The 18,479-nt window shown below is 38.1% G+C and overlaps 1 protein-coding gene across 4 annotated transcripts; it reads right to left on the bottom strand.

The window, feature by feature from the left end:
• Nucleotides 1–7,772: 7,772 nt before the first annotated feature.
• On the bottom strand, nucleotides 7,773–15,632 carry LOC146452183 (uncharacterized). 4 transcript variants are annotated; one of them, XM_085098109.1, is made up of 5 exons: nucleotides 15,475–15,632; nucleotides 11,544–11,990; nucleotides 10,534–10,639; nucleotides 9,570–9,605; nucleotides 7,773–8,399 (listed from the first exon to the last, which is right to left on the bottom strand). In XM_085098109.1, the coding sequence occupies exons 1-5, from the start codon at nucleotides 15,551–15,553 to the stop codon at nucleotides 8,396–8,398; spliced, it is 672 nt and encodes a 223-aa protein (XP_084954235.1). In that variant the 5' UTR covers nucleotides 15,554–15,632; the 3' UTR covers nucleotides 7,773–8,395. The 4 variants fall into 4 exon arrangements, with proteins under 4 accessions (XP_084954235.1, XP_084954237.1, XP_084954236.1 ...); XM_085098110.1 differs by having other exon boundaries at nucleotides 7,775–8,399; nucleotides 11,553–11,990; XM_085098111.1 differs by lacking the exon at nucleotides 9,570–9,605.
• Between the last annotated feature and the right edge of the window lie 2,847 nt (nucleotides 15,633–18,479).

Genomic DNA, 18,479 nt, shown 5'->3' with positions numbered 1-18,479 from the left:
AGTTCGCGGTCACCAGCTATGTCACGCCATTGTTTACAATGCGAATGCCAGATTTTCGACAAGGTAGGTGATAAATTCGAGGCCTTGCGGGTCACTTAAAATAATTTACCCAAAGTTTTGTTTTGATATTATGATTTATAAGTACACAGTGAAGCCATGGAAAGTCATTTTATGGTAATCTAAGTTATCGCCCATGGGTAAAATTGCCGGTATTTAAATTCGAAAATTTGGTTGTTAAAAATTTGCATTTATAGCATGTTGTTCTAGATCTGTTTCGGGCATAAAAGTAACCTAAGTTTTGACTGTTTTTCCGTGGAACAGAAGAAGAGGACCTAGAAAAGCTATAGATGTTATTTCAAGATCCGTGGTTGGCTGTGGATTGATACGCGGCCGACCAAAGTTAAGGAAAATTCCGTCCGGCCGGAAGCGGATTTTGAACTCAACTGAACTGAAAATCGTTTTTCGTAAATTTACGCGTAAGGAAGCCGTATTTGAAAAAACTAACTACGGCCCGTTTTGTTTCTTGCTAGGGCCTACCTATGAGCAAAATATGAGCGAAATCGATTTTTTGACTTGTGCCACCAAAAGTTGATTTCGGTCGATATTTGTGGAAAGCCGCTCTTAAAATCAAGATTTATTCTATTCTATTCTTCTTTTCTAACTTCTACACATTTACAGGTACGAAGAGAATGTATAAAAGAATAGATGGTCTGGTGAAGAACTGAGACAGGCTTTGCAGATCCTTTTTAATTTTGGCCAGTTTATCATCGTGATGTTTATTTTTGCGTGTAACCTGCCATTCATTGATGGAACATTGACCTCAAATGTTGTTTTTCTGGTTCAGCTAGCATCTGGAACAAACTCTAGAGAGTGAGCGCCAATTTACATTATAAACAGTCGTCGTGAAATATGAGGCACCACAATGCAGATGACCCCTCTCTGAGAAGAAAAAAAGAAAAGAAAAGAAACTTGTTTACACCTCTCTCCAAAGCTCACATCAATGATACATTTTTTTTTCCACTGCTGAAAATCGTTCCGATCCCTTGACCATCGTTACATGTCGAGGGACGACTCTTATACTTTTAGAAGACCACCCACCCCTACCCCTCTTTTTTACAGGCCATTTTTTGGCGTGCCCCCCTCCCAACCTTCCACCAGAAATTCCAACAACCCAACTCACCTTACAAAAAAGGCGCTATGAAAAGGGAGTTATAATCGGAACGGATTTGTGTCGAAATACCGGAGGCTTAATTTAGCTTATCATTGAAAGAGGACATTTATTTTCTAGGGGCGGAGATTAAAGCGTTTGTCCAACAAAGATTTTAACGGTTAACTGCCCATTCTAAGCTTCAACACACGCACCTGAATAATGAGGAATTGAAAGCATTTTAACATCGCTCATTAAAGTGAATTTTGATAGGTTGGGGGCACTTTGTGCTCTACAGCAATTAAAACACTTCGCTAAACAAAACTGATACAAGCCTTTGCCTGTTGCAAGTTCCAAAGTACACTTTTCAAAGCTTTCTAAGAATCTTCAACCAAAACCAAATATATTACCATCACAATTCCTATTCCACAGCCTTCGATGGCGAACTATAGGACTTCATTAATCGATCGACCGATTTCGTTGTGAAACGTTTCGTCGCAATCTTTGATCGCATGACTTCACTTCAAGTTGGAAACGTTCACCTAAACTCTTATATCTGAGCCGTTCGCGTGATTTTTGCGAACAGACTTGGAGTCATCCACTGTGCTCAATCATCTGTAATAGATAAGGGAGGGGAGGGTAGTTTCTAAAGAAACGTTGCTGCTGCGTCGATGGGGGAGTGGAAAGGAAATATTTGGTTTTATTAAAAACTGGGTCATTGTATAATGCAATTCCAGAGATTTGATTAGCTTAGCGGCCATGGTATATGAGCCATTATACCATGCTGGAGAAATAGCAGCCATTAAATTGTCTTCTGGTTGTTCTTTCAAAGCGAAATCAGTAAGATCTAGCAATAATTCTTGATTGTTTTTAATGAAACTATTATTACACTCGCACTTGTTGGATATGAGATGATTCAGTAGCCAACTCAGCGCTACGCGCCTCGTTGGCTATCTATCATCTCATATCCAACGCGCGCTCGTGGAATAATTGTTAATTCTCACTGCTAAATTTGGCCACGTTAAAGAGATTCGAGACCTAACAAAGGGCTAACGCGCGATACGTCAGCTCTCGAACCTCTTTACAGTGGTCAAATTACCCTATGAAATCAGTTGATAAGGCCAAATATTCATCTCTAATGGGGTCGGATATCTGATGTTGTAACGCATACTTAAGTACCGCGCCCTTGAATGATTGCTTGTTATGATGAATGGCAATGCAAATCAAGTACAGTGGAACCTCGACTTAACTAAATGCCAAGGGACTAGGGAAATTGGTTCGTTATATCGAGGTTCTGTTCCATACATTTTAAAAGGCCAGGCTGGAAAAATATATCGTTCGTTTTACCGAGGACTTCGTTATATAGAGGTTCGTTCAATCGAGGCCACTGTAGATCAATTATATGAATTCGTAACAAGCATCCAAGAACCGGGGAGACGGTTGGGGGGGGGGGGGAGGGGGCTGCAGCTATAGCTCCTGCCTTTAACTTTGACTTAAACATTTGAGTATTTTTAAACGTTCTGTGGGCTTGGAAACTTGTTTGTCTACATTTAGAATCAAAAAAGGAAATTTTTATTAATACCAGTGTGGCCGGTTTGTAACCAGCCAATACGGAAACTTTGTTTTTCCATACAGCGCATTAAGAAAATTTTGTAATCATGCAATCATAATTGAAACTTGTTTTCCGCGCAGTACTTTGTTGTCACTTTGTTATAAAAGAATTAGTTCATGCTTTTAGCTGTGCTTATATCGAGTTATGGATGTACTTGGGAAGTTTGGAGAGCTCTCAAGAGGCTAGACTTGTTCTCGGGTACGCCTTCAGCAACTCCCGTGTACGCTTTTCTTGTGCTCTTCAAACTTCCCGCGTGCATCCATAACTCGGTATACGCACGCTAATCATGAACCAATTCTTAAATATCTTCGCTTATGTTTCCAGGCATAATGTAACACTTTCATTTACTAGTTTAGCCCTTTTCTGCCCGATACGCAGGCATATGAACATATACAATATATGAAGCTTTTATTCATTTTACCACTAATTTACAGGGTAACTCTATCAAGCTAAGATAAATTTGTATATATCAAACCAAGAAGATAGTGTTTATTTTTCACGCGCTCTGATTGGCTGTATTAACTATTCATCTTCAGGCATATTTTCATTTCGCACGAGACTTTTTCGCCAATGCGTCGCAGAAATAGCGCATAATTGGTACCAGATATCCACCGGTTTGGTATGTACTTGAAATAGACCGAAATGAACAGTCGGCCGTCCTTGAATATGAATGAGGCCTTCTGTAGTAATTTAAAATAAAGTGATGTTTGGTGTCACCCCCTGATCGGGTTGTTCAAAGAGCGGATAACTTTAATAGGTAAATAACTCGCTATCCGAACGAAGAATTGTACTACCGCATTCTTCGTTGGAGGGTCTAGGGGAGAGAGCCGGGGAGCCGGTCCTCCACCTCCTTAGTTTTTAGATCAAAACCGAGGCTCCGAGATATCTCGTTTCGTAAAGGGAACCGAACAAGTTGAGAGTTCAAATGCGGGCCCACCACTTACAGAGACTCTCGATTCATCACTGGTCAGACATACAATGCTGAAGCCCTTGCAAATTGTTAAGTCATAATTCTTGGAGTTACACGATGATCTTTCTATACGCCTTTATTTGATGGATAGGATTGAGAATTATCCAAATAGTGGTTAACGTTATTTGCTCTTTACACAACTGGCCGGGGCCAGAAGTGTACTTGATGTTGAAATTCACCTAAAGGGGCGTATCATTAAAGCAGTTGGCTCATGTGTGCCCAGTCGGTGTTTTGTCAGATCCTACAGGGTGTGTTTTCGGAGAGGGGAAGATGCTGAACCTCCCATACACAACTTTTATTTTTTTTTCGTTACTTGGCGGTTTAAAACCACATTTCGGTTGACTGATACGTACTGAGCTTTTCATGGTGTGATCCATTCAATACTAAATTAAATTTGTTGAAGCAGTGATAAAGGTTTATATAACAAAGCTTAGTGATAATCATTATCCATAAAAGACATAATATTTTTTTACTGCAAAAGGCTGGAAATACTACATAATGAGGAATTTTAGAGACTTGTTCGTTAACGGGTTTTTTTTTTCTTAACTAGCAGTGTATCGATTTTACATTTAATTGTATTTTTTTTAACATTATCGTTTGTTAATTACTTTTGTATTTTTGCTTCCTTTTTGTAAATGTCCAACGAGTATTTACTGAAGTGTAGAAGGATCGCAGCGAGATAATTATGTGCCATTATCCATAGACATTGAGGTGTCTAATTGTATTAGAATTCTGTTCCGATGGCCTTAAAATTCGGATTTGATAGTGAGGAACATCTAACACAAAATTTTGTAGCGAACGAAAACTGATTCCTTTCGTTTCCGGAGAAGCAAATATGTCGTCAAAATGCGAACAAAGGTCAGCTGGTATTTTCGTAAAGCCAACAACAGCCGGTTATATTTGGGGAATAAAATGCAGTTTCCTAAAACTTTCTGCAAATTTTCTACTTTGTAAGCATCTGAACAGATCAAATTGTCTTCGTTTACACAAATACGTCTTTAAAATGGCACAAAATGTTCTTTGTTTGGTTGGTTGGAAAAATTTGCGCCATTTTTGTGTCTACGGCTTCTAGAGAAGCGTAGACACTATGTCATCGGGTTGAGTGAAAGAGTGAAAGAATGTAAGAGCGTAAATGCCACAGGATTCCCAAATGGAACCGACGCTAATCCTTGTCTGACCGAGATCTAAGCGATTGTATTTCCGGATGGGGACAATGGCGACAATACGGTAAATGATGTTTTCCGATGTTGATTTGCCTTTTACAAATAGTTTAAGTGATGATTTGAACCAGAATTCTGTAACTTCTGAAATTTTCATCGCAAACGTGCCCGAATTTACTGCGAGTGATCGCTTTGAACAAACACAGAGTGTCTTCAAATTTTACATGCGTGTTTGCACGCACGCAAAAAAACCCTGAAAGTTTTGGCCTCTAATAGCAAATGCATCGTTTATTTCAATAAAATGTTTTGTTGGAAAAGCTTTTTGTTGATTTTTGTGTCTTTGTCAATTCATATATGAGTTTGAGAAGCGACAAATGCGTAATCAAGGACAATTTGCATAAGCGGGTTGAAATTTGATATGCCAAAGGTCTTCATCAACATGCCGTGAATTGGCAAATGATTAATAGTAACGATATTATTTTACGTCAAAAAACATTTTTTTAATCATTCCAGTTTAATATGCAGTTAATTTTGGAAGCCAACGATATTTATTTATCTACTGCGCATTTTAAACCGCTCTAGGAAAAAGTTAATTTATGCGAAAACTATGGAAACACGACAGGAGTCAAAGGGTTAAAGAGTGATACTTGCCTTTCATTTCTGTTGCATTTTATGCCTACGTTTCAGGTAAGAACTTTGCTTTCAGTACTTTATGTTTAGAACTTTGCTGCATTGCCTTCAGTACAAAGTTGTGGTTCACATTGTAAGATTATATAATATATTGTTTATGTTAGAATAAGGTTACAGTTCTCTTCTTACAAAATGTTTGTGGTAAACGATACCAGCTCACCAGTATTCTGTGCAACATTTTAACAACCATTTTTTTTATCTTTATCCTATTTCCACTCCTCCCTCTTCGTTTTCATTTCAGTCTTATTTCCCTTTTCTTCAATTCTTTTATATCACATTTCTATACCATAACTGCAGTAGACACATGCAGTCTGAGACTGCCTATTTTTTTTTTTTACCAATGGAGAAGCAAAACCAAAACCAATCATGACTCGCTTCCAATTCTGATTGGCTCATAGCAATGTTTTCGTCTATTGTAATTGATAAGAATAATTAGATTGGCTTTGATTGAAAACCGTTCTAGAGCGTTTTTAAAATGATTGTCGTGACACCAAAGCCAAAGTAATTACTTTGGCTGATCACAACAGACGCAAACAGCACAGTGAATCATAGTCAATTGAGGGACTGGTTAGGAAACCTTGCCATGAAAACAATGGTGCTGCAATTTATGTTGGAAGGGCCGCGACCCTGCACATTCCTTTGTTTTAACGTTCACATCACAGTTGAATATCTTAACAAAAACGTTTCCATTGGTCAGTTGATCCAAGACATTCCGAATTCTATTGTTGTTTGTGCATGGTCAAGGCCAAAAAGCAAACAAAAACATATAACAAGTAAGTTTGTCAGGTTTCATAACCATTGCCTTTAATTAACTATGATTGAACCAATCAGAACTCGATGCAAATACATATAACGGGAAAAACGCGCACGAACAAAGTACAGTTGGTTCTGGTTTTGCTTCTGATTGGTTGAGAAAGTGGAGCGAGTATTGCTAACCAATCACAAACTATAGCAAGGAAAAACCAAAAAAAAAAAAAGAGGCGAATTACATCGGACACTCCGATGATTGAAATACTGTATATCACTGTATATACTGTTGCATGTCATTGGTCGATTCTAATGAAACGTTTGGAGGAAATCACTCTAAGCTCTGTTGATAACAAATAAAGTTTAACCTCTCTACAACGGCAACCTTGGGGACAGAAGAAAGTGGCCGTTGTAGAGAGGTGGCCGTTATGGGGAGGTAGGGGTGTAATATGACACCTTTTTTTCGCGAAGTACAACATGTTTATTGTGCCAAGTTCATGCTTACTGTAGCCTATAATGGCAATCCAATCTTAAATAATACATATACCGTGTAGCATGAAAATTTTGCGGGAGTTTTATTTTGCGGATTGGCGTTTTTTTGTAGTTTGCGGGAACAACTTTTTGCGGTTCGAGATGACTGAAATTTCTGCTGGGAACTAATTTTTGCGATGCTCTGGTTCAAGCAGCAGATTATTTAAGTGGAGGAAACCTGAATATTTTCAACTTTTATTGTACGCGGTCAATTGAGTCACAGTTCACTCTAGTTACATATTAGAGACATATCACTGTAATACCTTACTGCGCAAAGGGACTGAACAACTACAAAACAAAAAGCCTACCCCTACCATGCACAGCCAAACACTGTTTCGTTAATATGGTTTGCCATGACGCTATTACCGTATATTATTTTATAAAAAAGCAGTATGAATGTTTGAATTACCGTAGCTGAAACCTTTCTATGCATACAGAAGGGCTTTCGAGTGAAAGATGTACTTTGAGACCTAACTGGGAGCGGCCTTCCTATGCAAAACCAGCCCCTATTATAACGCAATGAGACAGACTCAGTCGATAATAACACTCTTGTTCAGTTGAAGCGCCAATAGAATATGGTTGGTCTGCTGCACGATTCAAGTCTGTGCGTTCCTTCAGATGACCCATTCGTGCCAATCTGATGTACTGAATCGCTTTACTCTTGACAGATCTAGTTGCTTTATCCAATGGAAAATCATGTTAATGATCTTGTTTAAGTCCAATGTATATCGCTCCAGTAGCATACGTCTACTAAAGAGGAGTTAAATTTGACTGAAGGGAGTTAATTTTTGCGGCGTTTTATTTTGCGGGTGTTTTTTTCTGCGGGAACTAATTTTTGCGGATCGAGGTCAATCCGCAAAATCCGCAAAAATTAGAACCCGCAAAATTTTCATGCTACACGGTAGATAAAATACACAATAAAACGTAAATAATGTTTTGAAACAAAATGTTAACAAGACGAAACCAGCAAGGTTCGCAACATTCGCTATATTATTGTAGACAATTTATGCTTACTACAGCATATAAATGGAACACGATCAAAATACGTATATCATTAAAATGGATACAGAAACGTAATGTTCCGAAGACAAATGTCGATTACTGCATCAGTTTATAAAAAAGGTTTTTACAAAAAATTACGGTACTGGCCGTTGTCAAGAGGTCATTTTGGCAGTTGGGGACGCACTTTAGTGGCCGTTGCCGTTGCCGTTGTAGAGAGGTTTAAACAAGAGCTAATGTATGGACTGTCCGCCGGGACAAAAAAACGTTAATTTTGACCATGGCCATTCTCACGAGGAAAAAGATCAATTAACTAATTAATAGACATATGATTATTGCGTTTTATATAGTATTTGCCTGTTAAAACTAGCCCTTCGTTTCACGAAGCGGGAGTAACTATTTATTGTACATGTATGTTGTAGCAGTGGAGTTTTCTACTCGTTTCTCCACGACCAAAGAAAAGTTGTTGTTGTTGTTGTTGTCCTTCTTGTTGTTAAAAACCGCAGAGTCCTTCTCCACCGATTAATTCACTCTTTGTTTCACCTGTGCGAAAAAAAAAATTCCAATAATTCAGTAGATCTAGCATAACGAACCCAGCAACCCTGGATGTATACTTGGCTGCAGCTGGTTATTGTGTTCTACGTATTACTAATACAGCTGCATAGGTAGTAAGCGTGTGTAGCATGGAAATTTATTTAGGGAACAGGAAAAAAAGTCAGCTTCGTTTTATATACTGGTATTAAAATACTCCATTTGTATGGCGGCTGACTTCAAAACACACTAGATCCTTTCATTTTAATGCACTCGGCTTTTTTTCCTAGAAACTCGAAATTTTGAGGAAAGACTAAGCAGGGACTGGCATTTCTTTAAGTTACATTTTAGTAACGCAATGTAGACATTACCAGTCTTGGCCTCAACAAGCGTTTGATAGACTTTTATCACACAGCGGCCATGTTGAGTCTCAGGAGAATAAAAAGCTTCGTTTTTGCACGGTAAGCCTCGCACTGAATTCGCGTCTGGCCGAGGCTTGCCGTGTGAAAACAAAGCTTTTTATTCCCCCGAGACTCAGCATGGCCGCCGAGTGATAAGGGTCTATTATCTCGCATGAATCCTCCGTACGTGAGTTCTGACAGGAGCAAATTGGATTCTGAAAACTTAACTTCCATCGCTGCATCCACAAACTAAGCACTAGACTGTTCACAGTCCCCCTATTTTTCCGTGGTATTCTCGAGACTAGGCTATCGCCATCTTGGTTTGTAATAGCGAGCGCGATCTGGGGAGAGTGTCTAAATTACCGAGGGGAGGTTAGCGGAGCCTATTTTTTCGCTTCCCCTCCCCCACCCAACTAACCCCCACTCCCACTCCACTCGGTAGTTTAGACACTCTCCCCAGATCGCACTCGCTTTTACAAACCAAAATGGCGGCAGTTCCATCGAAGCGTACCAGTCTCGAGAATCCCACGGAAAAATAGGGGGACTGTGAACAGTCTAACTAAGGACCGAAACCATAACGACGACCTTTAGAAAACAAAACTGAAAAGCTCCTGAGTTTTACTGCGTGAAGGCGAAAATGAATTAATTTTGGCGCGTAAAAAGCAGTAATGAAAAATAATCCTTGGAACAACAGTGATGACAATATATCGGGCTCTCTATTGACATCTTATAACACCTACAGAATCTGCAACTTAAACTCCTTAGGGAAATAGGTACTTACGGTTGTGGCCTTATGCTTGCCGTCATGCTGCTTGACCTGAAAAAAACACACCGAAGCTATACAGTAGTTCACTTTAAGGGTAGCTCAGTTTTACCATACATTTTGTAATAATTTTATAGTTAACGTCCATCATCTACATATCCACTGTGCTACGACTCGTTCGATCAACCGTGAGACAACTTAACTTGTAAAGAAAAACCGGCATGAGAATGATACAAGCGCAAACACAGAACGATATAATTTCACCTGCCCGGGAGGGCAAAATAACACATCAGGTAAGATTTTACATGCTAGTTCGTGTGAACACACCCTTTAATTATCTTTAAGTACCTTTAGGCTTATCGAGCTAACTTTAATCTCTTTACTACGCGAATCAAAGATGTATGAACGCTACGTTATTTCAAGCTGTCAGAATGTTCATTTTGCTGTGAATCGAAGGAACAGACGGTGACGTCAAGAAGCTACAAGACTTAAAGGGACACTTTCACGGAGATTTCTCTGTGTTTTGGTCAAGACTGCTCAATTATAAGACAAGGCACCTTTTCGCTAACATTAAATTGCTGTTAGAGTAGCGACAAAAATATAAAGTGATTTCTCCTGGGAAGAAACAAACTGTAATCAGATTTTGAGCGATTTCTCCAAAATACGCTGGAAGAACTTGAACAAAATTGGCCAACTTTTTCATGATGCAATCCATTTCAATCTTGGCCATCCGCGGCCAAAAATAATTAACACTAGTTTCTATGCACTAGTAGGGTTACTATTAACAAAACTAAACCATTATTTTAACAATTCTGTCGATACAAATATGTGCGACATAACAAATAGGTGACATTGCCCCTTTAACAATGAGACACCTTCAGACACCTTCAATCTTATTCGCTGCAACATGCCATACTAAAGTCAAAGTGTTGACGTTTTATACATTCGCACATTGAAATTCAGAAAGCGTTTGTCTCCTTACCTCTTAAACTTGTAAATGATGATAACTACTATAATGATGACGACGAAAGGACAGACCACACCGATAACTATGTATATCACGACCATGTTGTCTTTGCTTCCGGATTCTGTAAAGAGAAATAGAAAATCATTATATAGATTTTTAAGTCTTACTGATCCCATCTACCGTTATTATTATTATTATTATTATTATTATTATCATCATCATCATCATCATCATCATCATCATCATCATCATCATCATCATCATCATCAATCATCATCATCATCATCATCATCATCATCATCATCATCATCATCATCATCATCATCATCATCATCATCATCATCATTATTATTATTATTATTATTATTAGCGTATGATTGGAAACACTGTGACTGGGCATTTATTAAGAATATTTTTATTACGAGGGTATATATATTTTTAATACATCAGTGGAAATTGTTCTTTTATCTTCTGAACCAAACCCATATGAATTAGCTTTTATATATAAGATGTTGATATTTCTACAATTTTATGACAGCAAACTGTAAAATCACTCAGGTTTTAATAGAATTCAAACTGTATCTAGTAGATTTTATTCTTGTAAATAATAAAGTTATCATTCCTTTATTTTAATTATTATTATTATTAATATTATCATTATTATTATTATTATTATTATTATCATTATTATAGAATTTTGAACTGTTAGTATTAATTATATCTATTTTCTCTTCTTTTATGTAAGGTTAAGTTGCTTCTATTTTTTAGAATTTGTAAACGAATAGTGTTTAAATGAATTAATTGGATTTTCTGTAACAACAGGTTGATTGTTAATAGGATTTTGATTGAGGTTTTGTAATAAAGATTTTATTATTATTTTATTATTATTATTATTATTGTTATCATTATTATTATCATTATCATTATTATTATTATTATTATTATTATTATTATTATTATTATTATTATTATCATTATTATTCATTTGAAAACCACTCAAACTTTAAAAATGGTAGCATATGTACCAGCATCACCCCCATTACCACCATCACCCGGCTTTGCAGTGGATGAAGCCACTGGTGTTGACTGTGTCCCTGATGGTGTGATAGATGGTGACATTGATGGTTGCATGGATTTTGACACTGATGGTCCTCTGGGCGGTGACATTGATGGTGTCACGGATTCTGACGCCGATGGTGCACTGGATTGTGACATCGATGGTGTCACGGATTCTGACACTGATGGTCCTCTGGACTGTGACATTGATGGTGTCACGGATTCTGACACCGATGGTGTACTGGACTGTGACATTGATGGTGTCACGGATTCTGACACCGATGGTGTACTGGATTGTGACATCGATGGTGTCACGGATTCTGACACCGATGGTGCACTGGATTGTGACATTGATGGTGTCACGGATTCTGACACTGATGGTGCTCTGGATTGTGACATTGATGGTGTGACTAATGCTGAAAGAAAGAATTTCAAACTCAACTTGGAACTCTCTCCTCTTGAGTACGGAACGAATGCATATGGTTAATGGTGTAGATGGACAAGGTAAGTGTGCAAGTCAACAGATTCATAGAGGAGATTTTAGTGGAACAAAATCATAAATACCATGTTTCGATAAAAATTGAACATGTCGTTTCAGCTTGTAACTGTATTTTATTCACGTTCCAGGTAACACAGAGTGTAGGGTAGCGAGGCTCTGTCTTCATGATTGTGGACTGGTATGCATCACGGAGCTAAATAAAAAAGTTGTTACATCCCAAAACTAACAACAGTTTTCTTTCGGAATTTAACGGTTTTCTGAATTTTGATTTGGGCGCCCTGGAAGTCAATTACTTTAAGATTTTACTTTTTACAGAGAAATGTTCGAAACTTAAATTAAGGGTACAAAAGAGAATGAAAAGATAACTCATCCCAGAACTTCGCATTTTTAGATGGAAAGATCTTACTAAAGACGCTTTTTATATTAAGATAAAAGCCATCTTAAAGTAAGATAAATTTGCATCTTAGTCAGAAATTAAACATCTTAAATTGACATTTAGATGTCCTCTTACCTCGGAACCAGGCTAAAGGTTTTTAGTATACAGCTATTTCAATTAACGTTGTCGGATCAAAGCTTTAAAGCTTCAAGGGATCTTCAAAGAGGCTGCCACCTCATCCATTTGATATCCTAACATTTCTTTCATCCAAATGGCTCACCATCGTATATCTTCACTGGACAGACGAGGCATAGCTGATTTTGATGACCTTATTCATAAAAAATCCACAGAATTTTGAGGTCTTGTCTTATAGCTTTATACTCCGTTAATTAAAATAGCTATATACCACACAAGTGAATAGTGCTTTTCGCGCGCGCTGATTGGCTAGCTCGGAGGTGATTAGCCAAGTACTATTCACCTCCGAGCAACCGAAGAGAAACAAGATGGTTTCCCGTTTCGCCACGGTCAAAAACAATGAAACATCTACTGTTTTGCAGTATGGTTTCAACAACAGGGCAAATTTCACACAACAATCGTAGAAAAGACACGTAGCAACTAAGCAAGTACCTCTAGAAGTTTTAATTTTCCACAAGAAAGCGAGACGGAACTTTCTACAATACGAAATCGCCTACCGCGCGGCGCGCGAGATTTTAAAATTTCCCGCCATTTGTCGGAATATTGAAAAAATAAAGTAATTTTTGGTCCATTTCACTAAAACAATTATTCACCTCAGTGCCGGTGAAAGTGATGGATATTTACCTCGCCGCTTCGCGGCTTGGTAAATATCCATCACTATTCACCTCCACTTTGGTGAATAATTGTTAATTACTGTCACGTTCAATGGCCAAAAAGCTAATTTCAGTATCAATAGAAACGTTAAAAAATGGTCCGATTTTGTTAACAGTAACCCAACTAGTTCCTAGAAAACTAGTATCGGTCATCTTTAGGTGCAGATGGTTAGGATGGAAATGGATTGCAACTTGAAAAAATTGGCCAGTTTTTTTTTTCAAGTTCTTCCTGTGTATTCTAAAGAAATCGCTAGAAACCAATTAAAGTTTATTCTTTCTCGAGGAAATCATTTCGCATTTTTCTCTCAGTGCTGTGAGAGTAATTTCAAGTTAGAGAAGACGTTCTTTGTCAAATCTTTGAGCCGTTTTGACAACATACAACAAAATCTCCGGGACAGTGCCCCGGCTTTAAGTTTAACTAACGTCTATTATATTAGGGGTCCTCATTTGCAATTCCCTAACCCTAACCCCACAATAGGCACTGTTAAGAAATAGGAAAGAATACAGTATAAGCTAAGGGACAGGGCGCTTGCAGAGATACAACAGCCAAATTCTCAAGCGATTTAAGGCCTGGTTTAAGGGCTTTTAAGAGGGAAAATGGTTTATTCGAGATAACTTTAACAAACTGAATGACACTGAACTGAAATTTGGCAGATAAAAAGGTCTTATCACCCTTAACATTTCTTAGCATAATAAGTAGTTCTATAAATCACGGGACATGTCACGTGATCGTTTTCGTGAAAAAAGCAAAGATTTGACAGGTAGGCGACGGTTTTAAGAGAAAACATCAAACAAAAACGCTTTTCTAATAAAGATGAAATATCTCCAGCCCTTTACGTTAGGAATGATCGTCCATTGTGCTCTAAAAAACTCCTGACAAAGGTCTTTTCTTAGTCCAAAATTCAACCTTTGATTGTTAATATTTCCAATTTAAAAACTTGAGGACAGTCATTACAAACGTAAAATGTTCAATATTTTAAATCTACATCGGAAACGCTCATTCAGCTATCTATATAAAGAAAATTCGCCGCCGTATCGCCGATTTGCGAACTTTTTATTTTTTGGTCGCGTGATGCGTCACGCGATCAAACTTATGCAAAAGATAAAACTAAGGCAAAAGAAAACATCGAATTTTATATTCAGGAAAAATTCCATCCTGTTCTAGGTAGTCAAACCGAAGATATAGGGGATCATTTATAATTTCTGAACACCCTTTAAACCCAGGCCTTAAACTGCTTGAGTTTTCTAAAGAATGAACTCGCTTAAGTGAAGAAGGAAGAAGGAAGTGGACGCCGTTTTCATGTTCACTTCCTTCTCCACAACCAAGCGAGGTCATTCTTAAGACGTAAACAAAGCTTTCGCCCTCGGTCTGAGAACGATCGGGATAGGAAATTCGGCTGTTGTATCTCAGTAAGCGTCCTGTCCCTTAGCTTATTCACTATTAAATTTCGCTCCCTAACTGAGAGCCAGTGCGGATGTTGCCGCTCATTTCGTTTCGCGGCAAGGGTTCATGAAAACCGTTTGGCGGAGATGTTTGTATTTGATCACAATGACATCCTGTGCCCTGAAATATAAATTTTCAATCCAATATATCATCAAAGGTTGAGTACAAATCTCGAGACTCTACATTGTCGCTTCTCAGAATCAGCCACGGCGGCATTCAGTCACGGCAGTTTTTTAGACGACAGCTGTTTACTGTAGGTTAATTAATTGTCAGAACACGTTGTCCGCATAAATTCTTCCATTCCCGATGTACATGTCTGTCATTACATCATTAATTCTTGCAGCATGAAGAGATTATTAAAATCCCATTTTTCTCGATAAAACAAAATTACTCAAGGGGTGAACATTTTAAGTTCGTTTCCACACGTCCTGATTTAGAGTTGGCTGAAACTTTAATAGCACGAATGTTCTAAGATAACTCCTTCGCAAAACGTTGTCGGAATAGAAGGCGGAAGTAGCCATTTCGGCAATTTCTTTTGAAATCGATGATGCGCTTTCCTTTTTAAAAACTTTAAAGAAAATAGTCTAATTCTTCACATATTATGCCTTCAGAAAATGTGTGGGTTGATTACGTTTTTTCTCAAAGTGCCCGCAAAAAGGAGCCATTTCTGAAACATGGTCAGGATACCTATACATCCTACTTCAAACAGAATTAAGTACGTTGGTTAACTTACTAGTCGTCTGGCTCAAGGCTCCTCCGATCAGCAATAGAATTACTGAGATCGCAGACATGTTTATCTTGTTGGAAGACATGTTAGTCGAACTGCTTTAAGAACCTGTTAAGGGCAGTTTGATATTAGGCGAATGAAGCTCGGCCGTGACCAGCGTTAAAGGTAATTTAGTATTTGACTTGTTTATTGTATCAAGAAACGTTGCCATAGCAATTTTGTAATTTCACGTGCGAAATTATAAATAAACGCTGAAATTTTGCGCCAAAATCCATCATCTGTCATTAGTTCTAGAAGCACAACATTCATGACAGATTTGAACCCTTTACATTCGTATCGCCGCAATTACCACCATAATAACCCACGACTTGCTCCCGTCTGGTCTCGTGAATCATCCGGTGGGACAACAGTGATCAATCCGATGATCGTGGGTTCAATTCCCACTGAGGTCAAAGATTTTTTGCCTTGTCTTGTGTAGTCTCCCATTTCCTTACTAGGATTAACCCTTTTATAGGCGAATAATCCAGGGATAGTTCACGGTTCCAACTCGTCTTTATTACTGTTATTTCGAATTGCGATTACGGTTGCTAAAAGCGAAACAATATACAAATTAAAACGTTGTGTGGCTAGGAAGTTGAACGGAGAAAATGTACGATGGCAAACAAGAGTTGAACGAAAAAAACTGCAACGATGTTGCCGTGAACGCTGAAGCGAAATGAATTAGAATGGACTATGAAACTTACAAAATGATCTAAGAACAAAGAAAATTATGCGGAGAAATTTAACAGAAAGAATAGCGATATCTGAAAAGAATGCGAAAGGAATGTGCAACCTTACAAAGGATTAAATGCTAAACATAACAACGTGGAAGGCGGCCGTAACACCTTTTACTACCGAGAACCGCTATAGTGGGTCCTGAACTCATAACTTGGTCAGTAGTTGCTCGATCAATTACAGCGAAATTTTGTCAGCAAATTGGTCTTGGAAAGTTCTTAATTGCATTTCAAGGGCAAAAATGCTACCCTCTGGTATCTATGATGTGGTTTACCACCTTATGATTTGTGGAATATTTTCATTTAATGCATTTACAGACTCTCGCTTATCTCAGAGTACTCTATGCATCAAAAGCTGCAAAATAAGCTGCAGTTTTGGGGTATACCTATCACACGAGTCGATCAGTGAAATTTTGTAGTTTTGAATTTTTTCGTTTTAAAATCATTTCTATCAAAGACCTGACTTCCTTCACTTATCTTGATTTCAGAAATGAATTACACCCTTTCTCTTGATTACACTCATCAAGGCCTTTTCAACGCTATGTTACATTAGCAGGCTGGGTTTTTCTTTACCGTTTTGGAAAAATGGGCCAAAAAACTTGGTAGGGAAAGGTTTAATGCTCAGTAGCGATTTTATTGGTTCATTTGACACTTAAAGGGACACTGTCAAGGAGATTTCGCCCTATTTGGATCAAACCTGGTCAAATATTTAACACAGAACCTTGTCTCTAACAAAACTGAAATTGTTCGTCGAACACCGGGAGGGAACTATTAACTGATTTCTCCAATGAAGAACAAACTATAAAGAAGCTTTTAGCAATTTCTCCAAAATCCGCAAGAGGAGCTTGAAAAAATTGGCCATTTTTTTCAAGTGGTAATCCATTTCCATCCAAGCCATCCGCAGCAAAAGATAACAAATACTAGTTTTTGTGTACTCGTAGGGCAATTGTTAACATTAGTGAACCATTATTTTAACATTCCCATGGACACAAATGAGTTTTTCGCTATTCAAAAGCACACTAAATACCCGAGAGGGGGGGGGGGGGGTACTTGGGTTCAGTTTTGCTGGGTATGTGCCGCTGGCCTTGCAGAGCCCCTGCCCCATTATAGTCTATTTTGTGGCCAGTTATAGCCCCCATCTTAGTCACTTTTGGGAAATTGTAATTTTCGCGATCTCAACTAAGTCACTTTCTATTTATGCATCTACTTTATCAATCCTTTAAATAAGTCATCCTAAACTGAATGGACTTTGTTCTGGACCGGTGGTTTTGTGCTATTGTGTAACTGGTTAATATTGAAGTTGTGGTTTCAAGAACGGAATGTAATGCGAGGTGATTGTTACATTTAATAAACAAAACTTTCTGAACTTTTTAACCGAGACCATTTTGAATCCCTACCTAATAGAATTTTCTTACCCCAAAAATCCAAAAATGTGCGACCCCATTCTAGTAACTCTATTGAAAATGCAACCCCATTCTAGTCAAACCAGCCGTGAAAATGCGACCCCATCCAGCAGCACATCCCCATTAGCCTCTTATAAGGAAGAACCCCCTCGGGACTAAATATCAGCGACACTGCCTCTTTAAATTTACACTACAGAGTTTATTCTCCGATCCATCATTTGTGTTCTTAGTACTAGTGGCACAACATTTATTTCGGTTACGTTCTATTATTAGTTGAAAACCGAACTTAGTGCATGCCACTTTGCTTAACGAATTACACATAACCGAAACGTGACTTGTTCGAATGCCTTCCCCGAGCTTGACCGGCAACGCTTGTGTGTGTTCAGTAGCTTGGCACCAGTTACGTTTTCCCGCCACATTTTCCGGGCACGCATCTGCTCCGGATGTTTCTCTAAATCCCCGATGACATTTTTTAAACGTGTCATTTCCCAGTGTGTTTCACAAAATTTTACCGATTCAAAAATTTTTCTCTCAAAGTCAATAAAAATAGGCAGTCTCAGACTGCATGTGTCTACTGCAGTTATGGTATAGAAATGTGATATAAAAGAATTGAAGAAAAGGGAAATAAGACTGAAATGAAAACAAAGAGGGAGGAGTGGAAATAGGATAGAGAAAAAAAATGGTTGTAAAAATGTTGCACAGAATACTGGTGAGATTGAGATTAAGCTGGTATCGTTTACCACAAACATTTTGTAAGAAGAGAACTGTAACTTTATTCTAACATAAACAATATATTATATAATCTTACAACGTGAACCACAACTTTGTACTGAAA

Source organism: Pavona decussata, unplaced genomic scaffold, assembly GCF_977016875.1.
Source record: "Pavona decussata unplaced genomic scaffold, jaPavDecu1.1 SCAFFOLD_376, whole genome shotgun sequence".
NCBI lineage: Eukaryota > Metazoa > Cnidaria > Anthozoa > Scleractinia > Agariciidae > Pavona > Pavona decussata.
This window is presented reverse-complemented; position numbering and strand designations above follow the sequence as displayed.